Genomic DNA, 16990 nt, shown 5'->3' on the forward strand with positions numbered 1-16990 from the left:
TCCAGGAACAATCGCTTTGTGTCACTTCCTGGAATGGACACAATTATGGACTGAATTATTGAGGAAGGAAAAGGAAGGGAGAGAGAAAAAGGTAACTGACATGAAGTGATAGTTCCTGTAAAACCCCAAGTTCTTTCACGACTTCCAGCCTGGCGTTTGCTAATCCCTTTGTCTTCAATGATCTCCCTCCCAGCCTTGAGTCCCAAGGTTTATTCTTTCTTACTTTCCAGGTCACAATTTTATTTATTTATTTATTTATTTATTTATTTATTTTGAGACAGAATCTCACTCTGTTGTCCGGGCTAGGGTGTCATGGCATCAGCCTAGCTCACAGCAACCTCAAACTCCTGGGCTCAAGCAATCTTTCTGCCTCAGTCTCCTGAGTAGCTGGGACTACAGCCATGCCCGGCTAATTTTATCTATATATTTTTAGTTGTCCAGCTAATTTCTTTCTATTTTTAGTAGAGACAGGGTCTCGGTCTTGCTCAGGCTAGTCTCGAACTCCTGACCTTGAGCTATCCTCCATCTCGGCCTCTCTGAGTGCTAGGATTACAGGCATGAGCCACCGTGCTGGGTCCCCGCAATTTAAATGTTACCTCCTGAAAAAGTTCTTCCCCTATCACCTAATTAAAGTTTCTTCCCTACTATTTTCTTTCATAGAACTATGTTATTTCCCTTCACAGTTTATCTTCAAATGTGATTATACAATCGTTTACTTTAAGGGGCTGCTTCTCCGACTAAACTGTAAGGTTGGTTTAGGTAGGGACTGTGTTGTTTTATTTACCACACTGCACCCAGTATCCAGCACAGCGTCTGACATATACATCTATTAACTATTTATTCAATGAATGAATGAATGAATGAACGAGTGAGTGAGTAAACAATAGAAGTTTAGATGAAGTACTCCTTCAGGTTCTAAAAAGCTATCTTGGGAGCTGGAGATAAAGGATGAGTCTTTTTCAGGAAAGCCACCAAAATAAACATATTGTTAATAAACAAGCGTTTCCCTAATACCCAAGGTTAAAGTACTTGTTTGAAAATACCAGTCTCTGTGCCTATCCTAGCCAGAAAATTAGCATTTCTGAGGCTAGGGCCTAGGAAACAATATTGCAATTATGCCTCTGGCGATTCCGGCACACTGGATTCTTTTACCATGAGAATAAATTGTATTTCTAAAAAAGCATTAGTGTTCCACATGCTGTCTTGTACTTGGAAGTACTAAATATACGAGAATGGAGAACACCACCTGGATTGCCATGGGGTGGAGTGCAGCAAATATTTTTCGACTAGGAATTTAATGCTGGGATGGTTAAACTCACAATTCTCAGTCTTGATAAGACTAGTTTTGCTGCAAATGTTCCATGGTGGTTTGAATGAAGTATCACATGCAGGAGGGTGGGGGAATGGAATAAATTATTCCCAAGCCTCTCAGACTCCTCAGTGTGTTTTGACACATACCTCTAAATCTTCCCCAAACATGAAATGTCTTTGTGGGGTTTTTTTTTCCTAAAAGTGCTTGCAAATTGTTTTTGCATTTTGTCTTTCTCTTTTTAATACAAAAGTACATTTACTTTTGTACCAAGGGGTGAAATGGACACTCCAGGAAATTACACTGTGGTGTTGGTGACTCTATTTCCCCTTAAAGACATATAATACTCTCTTTAGGAACATGAGTAACCCATTTGTGAAACACGTGATTGTTACCTGTATATATCTAATCTCCACACGAAATTGCAAGCGTCTTCTATCATTTCTGTGTTTTTCACAATGTTTTTAATATAGTGGGTTTCCCAATAAATAGCTAATGAATTTGGAAGAGAGGAGTTTGAAAGAATTAAGAAATATGAGAGATTAATATAGACCCACCAGAAGCCAATTGCTTTTGGAAGTTCTATTGTAGAAAGTTCTCTTCCTGTCTCTCATAATCAAGAGATCACTTCAGCAGAGGATGCTGATGGTCTTCCCATAATCTCTTGAAACCTGTGGCCTTCAGCAAGTGGACCTCAAACAGGTCTTGGACTTGCATACTCATGTGAAAGAAGAAAGAACCAGTTTTTGAACATCAAGTCACAGCTTTCAGGATTCAGAATGCTCAAACTATCTCTCATGATACCTGATGGTGGCAGGACTCAAAATAGTCCCACCTCTGTGATATTTTTAACTCTCCTTGTTTCCCTCACCTTGCTTTAACTTAAGTGCTGACGGCCCACTTCAGTTTTGTGTAATTCACATTTTAGTATCTGTGTTCTGGTCTATGTCAAGACTATCTACAAGGCAAAATACTGTATCAAACATTTGTAAGTGATTTTTTTCAAAAGAAAATAATTTTTAAAGAACAATTTCCCTATCATTTACAACAATGTCACATTAGTCCAATACTTTTCTGTAGATGTTCACTTTCAGCTCTACGTGATTCTGTTACTATTTATTTCTTCTCCAGTACATGCAAAGTAATGATTTAGATAGCTGTATTGGAGTCCATCTTTGTGGCTTGTGACTTGAGAATACATTTGGCTCCTTCTTAGAAGCTTGGTCTTCTTGACCCCTTCAGCCTACGCCAGTTTGAAAATCCTAACCATAATCCTCTGTGGGGATTTACACAGGTGTCTATTATGGCCCATAATCTGTGGTATGGCTTCCAGTGTCGTTGTTGCAGAAAGGTTAAGCCCTCCTGTCTTTATTCCTGAGTAAAAAAGTCCACAAGGTGTTAGTATTGTCAGGGAGCAGATTGAAGCAAGATACAACTTCAATCAGGCCTTAAGCCTGTGTCTATGCCAGGGAGGAAGCTTTTTGATGAACAAAGAGTTCCATTAGAAAATGGAGCAGTCAGTGTTTAACTCTGGAGTTATAAAAACAAAACTCTTCATCCTCTACTATTGTTAGGGTGGCCATGTTTTCCAAACTAAAATTTGGGGCTCGTACTCTGACAAATCCATAGGTGCTTCTGTCATGACAGTTTCAGAATATCTAATGTTGGGACAGTCCCATAGTATTATATTTAGGGTATAGTAGTGCCCCCTTATCTATAGTTTTGTTTCTGAAGTTTCAGTTACCCACAGTCTGAAAATATTAAATAAAAAGTGCCAGAAATAAATGATTCATGCGTTTTAAATTGTGCACCACTCTGAGTAGCGTGATAAAATCTCACGCCATCTGCCCTGTCCCACCTGGGACGTGAACCATCCTTTTGTCCACCGTATCCACGCTGTCTGTGCTACCTGCCCGTTAGCGACTTAGTCTGTTAGTCACACCGTAGCCATCTCAGTTATCAGATCTACAGTCATAGGTATCACAGAGTTGTGCTCAAGTAACCTTTATTTTACTTAATAATGGCCCCAGAGTGCAAGCGCAGTGAATCTGGCAATTCAGATATGCCAAAGAGAAGCCTTAAAGTGCTCCCTTTAAGTGAAAAGGTGAACATTCTCAACTTAATAAGGAAGGAAAAAAAATCCCATGGTGAAGTTGCTAATATCTATGGTAAGAATGAATCTTCAGTCCACGAAATTGTGAACAAGGAAAAAGAAATGTGTGCTGGTTTTGCTGTCACTCCTCAAAACTGTAAAAGTTATGGCCACAGTGTGTGATAAGTTAAGATGGAAAAGCCATTCAATTTGAGGGTGGAAGACACGAACAGAAACATGTTCTAATTGACAGCAATCGGGTTTGGTGCTATCCTCACTTTCAGGCATCCACCGGGGACTTGAGACATAAACCAAGGGGGGACTACTGTATGTCGTTCCTGTATGTATACCCTAACATGCCAGGTACCCAACACACCAATTAACAAAGCAGCTTACAAAATGAGATTGCACCGCCATTTGTAGAGATCACTGCCCTTTACGTCCTGAGGACCAGGGCAAGCAGAAACAATATGCCTTGTGGATCTTTCCACAAGAAAGATAGTCTGTCTCTATAAGTGTGGTCATCTAGGCTTGTCAATATGTCACTATTGGTGGTACTGATATATTGGTCCACTGTAGGTCCACTATAATATAGTGGACTATATAATATAGGTCCACTACATTGGATTATACTTATCTCTGCTTCTGACTTGTCTCTGCTTTCCCTCAATGCCAGTAACAAAGCTATCAGACCTGAAGGGAGTACCTCTCAGCACGACCTATGAACATCAGCTCCTGCCTCAGAGCAGTCTGAGTATCTTCAGGAAAGTCATAAAAGAGGGGCCTTCCCAGCGTGTAGCCAAGCAAGAATCTGGGAGCAGAAAAACTGGAGGCGAGGAGGAGTGGCCAGAAAGTTCCAAAAAGGGCCTGGGAGTGAGAGTCCCTCCACCAAAAATTGTACTTCTGATACAAAGGAGTCAATTACCAGCTTCCCCAAAACTGCAGTGCTTGGTTGGCTCCCAGGGAGATGGAGTGAAGGAGAAGGGGAAACCATCTATCTGCACAAGACTCTGCCCCAGCCTACCGGTTAAGGCGCGATGCGCACCAATCATATCTCGGAGAAATGAACTGCAGGTTCTGCAACCGATTTCTGCACCCTTTTAAAGGCCTTGCATTGGCAAAGCCCCCGTGGTTTTTATTTCAGAGTCACAGTAGTAGCAGGTTGTAAGTGCCATCCCAGAATGCTGCTTTTGGCCTTTTTGTCCTTTTTGACTGTCATTTACCAATAAAACGAGCAAGGATGAGCCAGATGCAAATGGGATTTAAGCAGCCCTGTCTCTTTGTTTTTCAGGCTCTCAATGTTAACCCAAATGCATCTCTCAACCACTTATAAGTCCACGCCTGCGTGGCATGTAAGTTACGGTTCAGTAGCAATTCTCCCATGAGAATGCCCTTCATTTCCAACTCTCATTCCCAATAGTTTGCCAACAGGTAAAGCTTGGAAGGGCGAAGTCAACATGATAACAACCACAAGTGTTACATTAATACTGCTTATACAGGATGATTATTTTTTTTAACTCTGAAGGGCTTAGAAGAACTTGGTGAAATGATGTTCTTTTAAAAGTGTCACTTGACAGAAGGAAGACATCTTCCACCAATAGAAACAGTAAAAGCATGTCTCAAATTTTATTTATCCCTCTAAATTCTGAAAGCACACTAAACAAAAATAAGCACATTTCATTTGGGCTACAAATTGCTAATTAATAACTAACTTCAGCTCTCCCAGAACTAAAATATTAACGTTTTTAAATGAAATTAAACATCACAATCTTCTTCTAATTGTTATAAAAATATTTAGCAGCATATCTGTTTAATTATTTAAGCATTTGTTACTGGTGTAAATGTTATCAGTATAGTCATAAATATTTTCTCCTTTGTCCATAGACAATCAGCTAAGGATCTGTTACTCGTAGGACTTCAATTAAGATCTATTTAAGGCTGCCTGCTGGCCACAAAGTAATTATTTATGCTTGCTGATGCCTGAATTTGTTAGATATAGCAGCAAGAAGTGTTCTTTGATTTCATAAGTAGGGAAAAGTTGCTTTTTCTTATATAAATTTCATTGTTAATGTTATTAAAGAGGATTAGGGTGGGGCCAAAGCAGTTGAAAATTTAATTAATCTAATCCCTTTAACAGGAATTGTTTTCATATTGATAATTCTCTGTAACAACAGTATTACAGATCACACCCACGTGAAATATTTACACTAAATATTTTAGCATGTAATCTCTCCTCCAGCTTTCTCTTTGGGGAATGGTAAGATTTTCAGCTTCTGAAGCTTTGTTCTTTTATTTTTTTTCCTCTCAACTAAAGTGCAGGGACCAGAAAGAAATCGTTTTTTTTCTTCCTCTGCTAATTTTTTCTCAACGTTATCATATCTCAGTAAGTTACATTAATAGTCATCAAATCATTAATCTCCTGAAAAAGCATGAGTTCTAGGAAATAACAAAAACAGTCCAATTGATTTGGGAGGGGTGCATATCTACAGTCATTTGGTATAGATTCTCATTTGAGATGATTTTTTTATCCATCAATTTATATAAATTGTTATGTTGCTAAAAATATCACTGAGAGTAGAGTCAAATGAAGGATGAAACTGTCATTCTGGTCAACCTCCTATGATCATCTCTAGTGTAAACTGGGAATTGTTCTTAATCTGCTCAGATGCCATGTGATCAGGGAGATTTTCTCTGACCTCCCAATATAAAACTAGATCACTATCCCTCAGTTCCATCCCCTCCTTTAATTGGTTTCATTTTTCTCCATGGCAGTTATCATCATGTAACATTAGAAAACATATATGTTAGTGTGTTTAGTGCATCTCCCCCAAATAGGATGACACAGAAAGCAAAGACTTGGAATTGTTTACTGCTGTATCATGAAAGCCAAGCCCAGTGCCTTAAATATAGTAACGCAGTAGATAACCAATAAATAATTGTTGAATGTGTGAAACTTTCCTGTCTTTTCTAAAGAACCAGATCTGTGCAAAGCAATGAAGAACTTAATGTAAAGTAGACACTTACCCTGAGCTGGCTGACCTGCTGAGCCTCAGGGGAAAGGTGCCCCTGTGGACAGAAAACACAGACCATGTGCCTTCTGAAGCCAAGACTTCATTAAAGGACTAAAACTGGGTTGAGCAGTACTGTGCAGTCTCTACATGTTTATTACTTTAAGAGTAATACAAAGCAGAGAATCTCAAAGAATGCAGTCCAGGGCACTAACCTAAAAGGGATTCCATGGTCAAATAGGTTTATGAAACTAGATATTACATGGAGCTAAGCAAGGTTCTTAATTTCAAGGCATCTCAGATTATGGTAATGCTCAGTAGGGCTCTCGAAGACAAGATTAGGCTGTGTTTCCCAAACACATTTGATCTTAGACATTTCTACTAGCCAATCCGGTTTCTAGAACAGGGTTACAACATAGGGAACTCTGTTGACTTGGGTATACAATAGGCCATGGCAGCACAGCAGGCTGGTCCTGGCTCTGCCTCTTACTTTGTTATGTGGCCTTGGGCAAGTCACTTAACACTTCTCTATGCCTCAATTTCCTCTTCTGTAAAGGCAAGAGGAGAGGGATTACCCAGGATAATATATGTAAAGTGTCTTACACACAATGCTAGCTAAATGGTGGCTCTTGCCAACACCCTTTACTTGAGTGCCTTTTAGATAAATTTCATCAGGGATGTTTTCTAAGATAGGTTTGTTAGTATTGACTCATTTCCAGAATCAGCCTGATGTGCCTCCTCTTGTGGTCTCAGCTCTCCAGCCCCATCTGAGAAGCTCTGTGGACCTACCTATGCTGAAAACGAACAAACGCTGTCTTTGAACATGACCTAAATCGGACATCTGATAACTCATTTTGATGTATCCTGCAGAGTTGATTCTCTTTGTTTCCATACCCCTGACCTCAGATGAAGACCCTTTATCAGGAGGAAGATGGTAGCATCCCAGTTAATGATTGTGCACATGACTACATGCTGACAGATTTTGAAGTGACCATATTTTTTCAGTGAATTTCAAAAGAAGGTGTGATTTGTGTAAATCTGACCCCTTCCAGTAAAATGTGCATTTTCATATATTTAGAATTTATAAATCTTGACAGATTCCACAATATTTATAGCCCTCCATAAAAAGCCTTTGCCAGTTTGCAGAGCTTTGCATTTGGCTCTCTGGTATGCTTAAGAGAGTTTAAATAATAATAAAATTTGGTGATTTATTCCACCTGGAACAGAAACTTATTTTCCCCCCTTGGCTCATTTTGAAGGGGATACTATAAATAGTGCCACAGATGCTGGGATCAGGAATAGGGAATTGAAATTTGAGAGAGAAATACAGAAACATTTCCATTATCACTGATTCCTTGAGTGTATTTTTAAAACAGTTCTGTTCCTCAAATAATGTACCTTCTCCCCTTTCGCCTGCCCCGTCTCAATTAGGCTTGAGTTCCCCAAACCTGTTGCCAGCTTCAGGATTCAGTTGCATTAATGGGAAAGAGAGAGTGAGAGTATTAGCTGACTAGATAGGAGAAAGTTGCCTCTGGGGAGGCCAAAGCAATTCTCCAATCAATGCTCATCTTATATTTCATAGTAGTCAGCTGGTAACTGAGTGTCGATATCTAAAGTGTAAATTCATGATTTCAGACCTAACTTATGCATCCTACAGGTATGATGAAAAGCTTACTGTTCATGAAAAAGAAAAAAAAAAATCTAATTGTAATTACAAGAGAAAGCCTAAGGACAATGTCAGAAAGTTGATTCTTTTAGCAATCCATGCATATAATTACCAAGTACAAGATAAAAGAGAAATACCTGAATAGTTGACTCCAAATGATATTTGTTTTCGTAAAAACAAAATAAACAAAAATCTGGGAGCCTGTCATTTGCCATAGAATCTCCTGATGAAAGCTAAGAGCATTTAGTGCAGCATAAACAGTGTTGTAACTTGGGATATAGCTAGATTTATGTCCAGCCTCTAGTTTGAATGGGCTATGAAGGAAGTAGCCTTTGTTAGAGGGAGAATAATAATAACAAACGTTTACAGAGAGCAGCCTGTGGGCTAGCCCAGAGCAACAAATGCATCAAGTGGCTGTGGTTTGATGTGCAACACCCTCCTAATTGAGCGGTGGGTTTTCTTGTCCTGATAACTTGGAGCACACCCCCAGCCCCAAGATTTTCCTGAGCAACCCTCTTATCTCTAGCTAATAGGATGGCAAATGTTTGGACCAAGCCCCAGAGCCTTCAGGGTACCACATTTTAATGATTTGTGGTGAACAAAGTAAATGTTTTAAAACCAGACTTTATGAAGCAGGGACCCAGTTAAGTATGATGGATTTGAGGCAAAGCCAAAGAAGCTGAACGTTGTATTGGGGGTATTGTCTCCCAGACAGGACACAAGTATGTTCATGGCTAAATCTAAAGCTTTGCTTGAAAAAACATGACTTTTTAAAGAACTGTGCTCTTAAGGAATGTCCTTGAGGCGAGGAGGAATTTCCTTTGCCTTTCTATAGCATCTTTCTAAAAGGAAGTGGAGGTATTGAGCTGTTAGACAGTTGCTCAGTGTCTTTGTGCTTCTGTGACCACATTATGGGTCTAACACATATGGGATAAATAAACTGTTTTCATTTCTTAGAGCACATGGAAGGAAACAAGACAAGAAAATTACCATATTGCTTTTTTTTTTTTTTTTCTGAGCTATTAAAGAGGAGACTCTAGTTAGGGCAAATAAAAATGATTATTGAAAACAGGGTTTTTGTTTTTTTTTTTTTTCTTTTCTAGTCTCTTACTGAGCAACAATATGGCAAAACTTGACTTGTGTCAACCCAGTGTTTTGATGCACCTTCTTTTGTTCTTCTTCCATAGGGCAACCCCTACATGTGCAATAATGAGTGTGATGCAAGTACCCCCGAGCTGGCACACCCCCCTGAGCTGATGTTTGATTTTGAAGGAAGACATCCCTCCACATTTTGGCAGTCTGCCACTTGGAAGGAGTATCCCAAGCCTCTCCAGGTTAACATCACTCTGTCTTGGAGCAAAACCATTGAGCTCACAGACAACATAGTTATTACCTTTGAATCGGGGCGTCCAGACCAAATGATCCTGGAGAAGTCTCTCGATTATGGACGAACATGGCAACCCTATCAGTACTATGCCACAGACTGCTTAGATGCTTTTCACATGGATCCTAAATCCGTGAAGGATTTGTCACAGCATACGGTCTTAGAAATAATTTGCACAGAAGAGTATTCCACAGGGTATACAACAAATAGCAAAATAATCCACTTTGAAATCAAAGACAGGTTCGCGTTTTTTGCTGGACCTCGGCTACGCAATATGGCCTCCCTCTACGGACAGCTGGATACAACCAAGAAACTCAGAGATTTCTTTACAGTCACAGACCTGAGGATAAGGCTGTTAAGACCAGCCGTTGGGGAAATATTTGTAGATGAGCTACACTTGGCACGCTACTTTTACGCGATCTCAGACATAAAGGTGCGAGGAAGGTAAGAGAACATCTGTCTGCCTTGAATGGGAATGGGTTTGTCCAAAGAAAATGCCATTGTGCTGGTCCTACAGCTGTAACGGGACAGTTGCCAATTTCTCCTGCAACATTTTCTCAGGAACACCAGTGTAGAACTAGGCTGTGAAGGTATTTGAGACCCTTTGTATTAGGTGATAATCTGTAATCCTCAAATTTGCCCTCACTGAACCTGGTATGATTCTTCAGAATTTAAATAAAGCAAAAAAAAAAGAAATAGAAGTCCCTAGGTCAGGAAGTCCTTTAAGTTTTTGAGACAGTGAACGCAGAGGAAGCAAAGCCAGTTGTTCTATAAGGGACTGAAAAACAAGAAATACATCTTTATATCTTGCCATTGTTTTCAAATGCAAGAGAAGGTTTCAACATGGTACAACGATCTATTTATGTTTTGTTATATTACACAAAAAACATCCCAAAAATGAAAATTATATTTCTTTAAATTTATTAACTCAGAACCAAAAGCATTTAGGAAACAGAAAGCTTTTATTAAATTGGGGCAAGCTCTACTTTTCAAGTGTTTGGATGTTATATTAAAAAAAAAAATAGACTAGCATTTAAAATATGGACCTGAGTCAGGCAGGCTCCCTTCATTTTGACCAATTACAAATATGGTCACATCCAGGGATTTCTTGGTTTTGATAATATATTAATATCTGAGACAGAATTGAGCAAATTTCTAAGAATTTTGAAGAAATTTAAACGAAAAATTTGAATAATGAAAAACCAGGCAGGACCACCAACGTAGAGATTTGCAACCAGCATTTTAAGTGTGGTATGTTACCAAAGTAACCAACTGATGGGAGTGGAAGCATGAGATAATGAGTGGATAGAACTAAAGGTAAGAGTAGAGTATCCAGCAAATGGTATAAAAGGGAAAGACAAGCAAAGCAATAACATGCCACGAAAAGGCCAAGGTAGCTTTAAATCAAAATATATGAGGATAAGAATATAAATCTTATGTGTCATTTAGGTTTAATTAAGTCATCGTAAAATATAAACAGATAGGGCAGGATTTATTGAACTTACTCACTTCCAGCATCCTCTAGGCAGCCAGGCCTCAGAAACTGGGGAAGTGCTGAGATTCTCTGGTCTGTCAGAGAGTTGCCTTACTTACATGTGCTAAAAGAAGGAAGAAGTCACTGCTATTAAGATAAGGGCCACAGTGGGCACATAGAGCCGCTTGACCTCATTACGGGTCAAAGGTTTCAGAATCTTAGCTGTAGAAAAGTAGTGATCATCTACTCTCAGCTTTGTTCTGGCTTCATGTTCCTTGTGGAAATATTAAGAATCTTTATCTATGGAGCCTTTCTTAAAAACTTTTAATGAAGGCCCAGGTAATATATTGTGAATATATCTTTAAAGCAAAGTAATATTTTTTTTTTTTTTTTGAGACAGAGTCTCGCTTTGTTGCCCAGGCTAGAGTGAGTGCCGTGGCGTCAGCCTAGCTCACAGCAACCTCAAACTCCTGGGCTTGAGTGATCCTTCTGCCTCAGCCTCCCGAGTAGCTGGGACTACAGGCATGTGCCACCATGCCCAGCTAATTTTTCATATATATATCAGTTGGCCAATTAATTTCTTTCTATTTATAGTAGAGACGGGGTCTCGCTCTTGCTCAGGCTGGTTTTGAACTCCTGACCTTGAGCAATCCGCCCGCCTCGGCCTCCCAAGAGCTAGGATTACAGGCGTGAGCCACCGCGCCCGGCCGCAAAGTAATATTTTTGAGAGAAATATGCATTGATTCAATATTGAGCTTGTGAGTTCCTGGATATAGAGGGCAGCTCATGTATGATACTAGCAGGGTAACACGACAGGGCAGTACGGAACTGTGGCCTTAAACATGAGTTTGCTGTTTATCATAAAATGCAGCCATTTACTCGTGAACATTTTAGGAAAAGATTATCAGTTTTCAGTATCTTCTCTTGGAGACATATGAAAATAATTGATGTTGATATTATTAACAATATCTTAATGCAATGAAGTAACAAGTAATCAATTCATCTATAAGAATAAAATAAAAAAAATAATAAACCGAGATAGGAATTTTAATCCTGATATAATCGACATTGTTCGGTGGATTCATCTGGGTCAGTTTCCGTACAGTTCAAGAAATCCTTAATCCTGAGCCCAAATTCCTATAGCCCAATTTCTCCAAATGCTTTCATTTGACACTTATAAAGAAGGCAATCTTCTGAAGCTTTTTGGTAGGGAAATGACCATTGTTGATGCTTATTTTTGTTATTAGGTATTCATTTTTGTTTCCTCTCATTATTTAAAAGAAAATGCAAAATACACTTTAAACCTAACGGCCTTTCTATACATTTTCCATTGGGTTCAGATGTGCCCTCTCCCCAAGGTGAGATGTTAGAAATGTAGATTCCTCCAGATTTACCACTTTTATCTCTCAACCTAGTCGTGTCCTCCAACTGCATTTCAATGGTTCTGAGGAGTTTGGAGGAGCCCTCCTCCCTTCACTGTCCTTTCCCGTTCACCAGCCGACTGTAAGCTGGTGAGAAGCAGCTGGGCAAAAGAGAAAGGTCCAGCAGAGGTGAGCCCCTTCCATAAGGTCCCACTCTGCCCCCTCCAGACTCTGTCCAAATCGTCAGGGCAGAACTGGCGCTGGCATATACTGCACTAGGCACCAGATGGCTGGAGTATTTTTAGTCTTAGGGGAGGGACTAAAGAAGCAAGGCCTGATGGCTCAGGCGTGTCTCCAGCTTTTAAGTTATATAAGGAAGATCTGCTAATGATGGAGCCACTAAAGGGAAATGTTGAGCTGTTGCCTGGTTCATGGGGCCTTTAGGTATGGAAGCCGATACAATTATTTTACCCTTGAAAATTTCAGTAAGATTAATGGTCTAGGTTGTCTTTCTCTTATGCAACAAATCATCTATAGAAGGATTAAATATTAATTGATGAGCTCTCAAAGAAAGTTCTAAAGGTTCCTTTTCAAAACTATCATAAATGTATATTTTCCAAAGTATAACTGAAGTATTTGTTTCCCGCATGCTCCCCCATACTATGAAATGATGACAACATTGAACATGCCTTTGCATGTCTATATCTGATCATGATAGTGATAATTTTCTACTTGTCATTTCCACCCACACCCACACCATAATGTGGGAAATTGACATGAATTATTTGAGGAAATTAGAATGGAGACCAAATGTGACAAATATCCATAAAATAGTGGACAGAGAATACAGAATTTTTAACCAAGAAATACTATACAATCAATCAAAAATAGATGCATATCTTTGCTTGAATCAACTGATTGTAAATTCCAATTCCCCATTTCTTTGTGCACATGTTTGTTTTAAACTGGCTAGTGTTGTTTGGTGTAAAAATGATGTTTTGATTATCATTAGACTAATGTATTTATTTTGTTTTTTGGCAAGTGATATATCTGATACCTATTTTACTAGTGACAAAAACTGCATCTCTTCATAGAAAATTTATTCTTCTTTTTCTACATGCTTATTTTGCTTCCCTCTCATTGTGTATTTATTAAGATTTATTAAGAAGGAAAAAAAGAAACATGGCTGTTGGCAATCTCAGAGATTCCGTAGTACTTACATTGTTCAATAAACCTAATAATCTTCATGGACTAATTCTGACTTATGGATGTCCTGCTTCAGTAAATCAGGGTGATTTTCTCTAGTGAATAATAGACGAGTGCAGTGTGCCAGTACCTTAATTAAAGAGCAGCTCTCTTAGTCTTGATCTCATTTTAATTTACAGGGTAATACTACAATAATATCACTAATGGAAGGTACATTAAAGGGCATCAAGTAGCATTAACTGTATTAAATTATGGTACTTGTGTTAATTAACTGCTGAAGCAAGATGGTTCTAATGGCCAAAAAGGTCATCTAATGCATAAATAAAACCTACCCAGATGAGAGGTGAGAGGAGAAATGAAGAGTAGATGTTTTTTTCTGAACATCTTTTTATACAGACAGGGGGTTAAATTCAAAAGCTGTTAAATATAGATAATGTCCAAAATGTTTTCCTAGTTACATAATTGAAACTTTTGACTTTTTGAAGTATTTTGTTTCCATCACTAAATTAATTGAAGACTTAAATATTATATTTATCAGATATATAGATTTTATAGAATATAAACTCAACATTATTTATTGTTTGAAGTAAACAATTTCAAGTAAGTACTGTGATTTATTAAAATAATTTTAAAGTCTGTAAGACAAATGAACATTTTGTAATTTGCTCATTTGTTTTTAAGATATGCTATCATCAGCATATCAAGTTACTGGTTTTGGACATAAGATCATATAAATTCTATTGTAACAATAAGAACTTTAGGATGGTGGCTTAGAAAACTCTAATCAGCATCTCCATTACTTGCCTTCTTACAAAATATTCCTAAAGGTAATTAGCAGCAATTTTTTCTTAATGGTTTTTATACATTGAGATACATTGGGATACATTTCTTATCCCTTGCAGTGCCTACTCAGGCTCCTGCACAGGTAATTGGCTGTCATAATAGTAAATAGTAATTTTTGCCTTTTCTACGTCCATTGTTTATCTCCAAGAAAGGAGCCTGGGAGCCTCAGCACAGAAGCTCCACTTTGGTCAACTATTGGGTGTGATCCCCTCTTTACTGCTGCCCCTGCTCAGAGCCACACTCTCCCTGCCTAATCCCAGGAGCTGGAGAGGGCCAGGGACAGAGCTACTTTGACCGGGTGCTGGGAGTGAAGCAACCCCTACATCTCCCTCTCAGAAGGAGTCACACTTATATTTGTAAACCCTTCCTGCTTGAATGTCACTGCCTTGGTATTTGCTGTAATTAGGACAAGGTAAAGTTTGACATTCACTTTATTGAAGCAAAGCTTCCAAACGTTTAGTGCAAAAATATGTGATATCAGGTAAGCAGGAATACATGGGGAAATTTAAAAGTATAAAAGCAGTAGAGCATTTTTCAAATTTCTGGAAAAATTATGTAACACAGAAGTTATTTTCTGATTACAAAAGCTTATCAGTTACCCTGAAGGTTCTCTCGGTCTTTTTCCTAACCACAATTCAAATTATCTACCAAAAAATTTACTTTTCACCTCTCCCATAAAAGGCATCCCAGAAAATGCTTTTCAAACCTTGTGCCTGGCCCTTATCCAGTCTTTTCCAAGTGGTCCCAATTATTGAAGCTGGGCTTTACTACTAAACAGATCCTGGTTTTATAACACCTTCCTTCTTTTTGTCATCAATAAATACTTATCCTCCATTCTGGGACAGATGCTGGGTTAGAGAGTAGACAGATGGAGATGCACAAGGTATAGTCTCTGCCCTCCAGGAGCTAATATCCAGAAGAGTCACAGACTTACAACCTAAAAAAAAAAGGCTAACACCATGGGGTAAGTGATCTTACCAGTGAATATTTAAAGTGCTATGTCAGCAAGGAAGAAACAACTAATTTAATCTGAATAGGCTGATGAAAGCTTTGCTGAGGATGTGACATATGTGTGATGTCATGAAACACACACTTTAATGCACTGAGCAGCCAGTGCAGAATGGATGTTCTAGACAAACAAATTGTTCTCTTGTCTTCTCCCTATGGACTTGCAGCAGCTCTAAGCACTAAAGGATTCTTACATCTTCGCTCACTGGGTCCCCTGTGTCAAAAGAAATCTAAATTATATGGATTCTCACATATCCATTGAGTGTAGATGAGAAACATTTTAGGCATTTGTGGTAGAGTCTGTTCCAGTGCGGCTGTGCTGACAAGCGAGCTATAACATCGCTAATTTGTAGAGCGACTATAACTCCAAGTGCAGATGCTCAAGTGGAGAGTCCACAAATGCTCTTCAAATTCCACAGAAGCCATTATAGGGCAACGGTCTGAAATTTGCTATTTGTCAATAGGACCAATCAATTTTGGGGAGGGGTTCAGAGAAAGACTTCTTACTTAATTGGATGGTGGGGCCAAAACTAACATAGGGGTTAAATACTGAAACAGGGTTTTAGTTAATTAGTGATTTAGTTAGTTATTTTTGTTGTGCCATTTCAAGTAGTAGGAATCTAAGTGGAGAGTCCCATTGAGGATTTGAAAAGACTGCTTAGGTGGGGCAGAAAGAGGTTTGAGTTAGAAATATAGGTTTGAACGTTATCACCTTACACATGATGGTTGAAATCTTGAGGATAGATAACATCAATAAAATAGTTTTTTTCCCTTATAGTTTTAGTGACTTTGGTCATTTATAGAACATTTACAGAACCCTGTGGGATATTGTCACTTAAAAGGTCATTTCTGAAGGAAATTGAGAAATAGGAGAAACTGAAGAAAGGGGAATGGGTTAAGGTAATTCTAATAGTTTAAATAGTCCCTGTGTATATTTAAGTAGTAATGCTTTCCACTGTATAGCTTTCAGCTTCCAAAATTCTTGTCAGGTACCTTATTTCCTTTATTCCTTACATGACACTTGAGAGGCAAGTGTTGGTTAACCCCATTTTGCAAATGAGAATGCTGAGGACCAGAGAACTTCCATGACTTCTTTCCTAACATCACACACATGACAAAGTGACAAAATCATGTTTCTGGCTACAAACCCTATGCTTTCTCCAGACATTATGCTTTTGCAGCCACACCAGTCTTCAATGAGCTCAGTACATAAAGGAGACCCCAGAATTCCCAAATGAGCCATCTTTAAATAGCAACAACAAATAAATCTTATAGTTCTGCTCTTCTTGAAATGTTCTGGGAGTCACACTCCCAAAGTCATACATGACTTTGCCTCAGTATTTTATTATACCAGGTTGCTGTGTGTTTATCTGACCTCTAACTTCCTACTTCATTTGCATCAACTTTAAAATGTATGATTGGGCTAATTTGCCATATTGTGTTAGATCTAGGTATTTTACTGCTAAAATCAAATTATGGTAATAGTTTCTTATTTTTTGAAAGGAGAAAAAATAAATAAATGGACTAAATTTTCTCAATATTAATTTTTCTCTTACATTTCCTCATAAACTTTCAATATCCGCAACTGCTTTCAACTAATGGGCATCATCAGAAACTGAAATAAGTCACAGATATTAAT

General features: G+C 38.5%; 1 protein-coding gene across 5 annotated transcripts in view; it reads left to right on the forward strand.

The window, feature by feature from the left end:
* NTNG1 (netrin G1) overlaps positions 1–16990 on the forward strand; it is a 317947-nt gene that overhangs the window by 159388 nt on the left and 141569 nt on the right. For all 5 annotated transcript variants that reach the window (XM_012751581.3, XM_012751583.3, XM_020283438.2 and 2 more), the window contains exon 3: positions 9263–9903. In XM_012751581.3, coding sequence (XP_012607035.1) covers positions 9263–9903 — 641 coding nt within the window. The remainder of the gene's footprint in view (positions 1–9262; positions 9904–16990) is intronic.

Source organism: Microcebus murinus, chromosome 2, assembly GCF_040939455.1.
Source record: "Microcebus murinus isolate Inina chromosome 2, M.murinus_Inina_mat1.0, whole genome shotgun sequence".
NCBI classification, from domain to species: Eukaryota; Metazoa; Chordata; class Mammalia; order Primates; family Cheirogaleidae; genus Microcebus; species Microcebus murinus.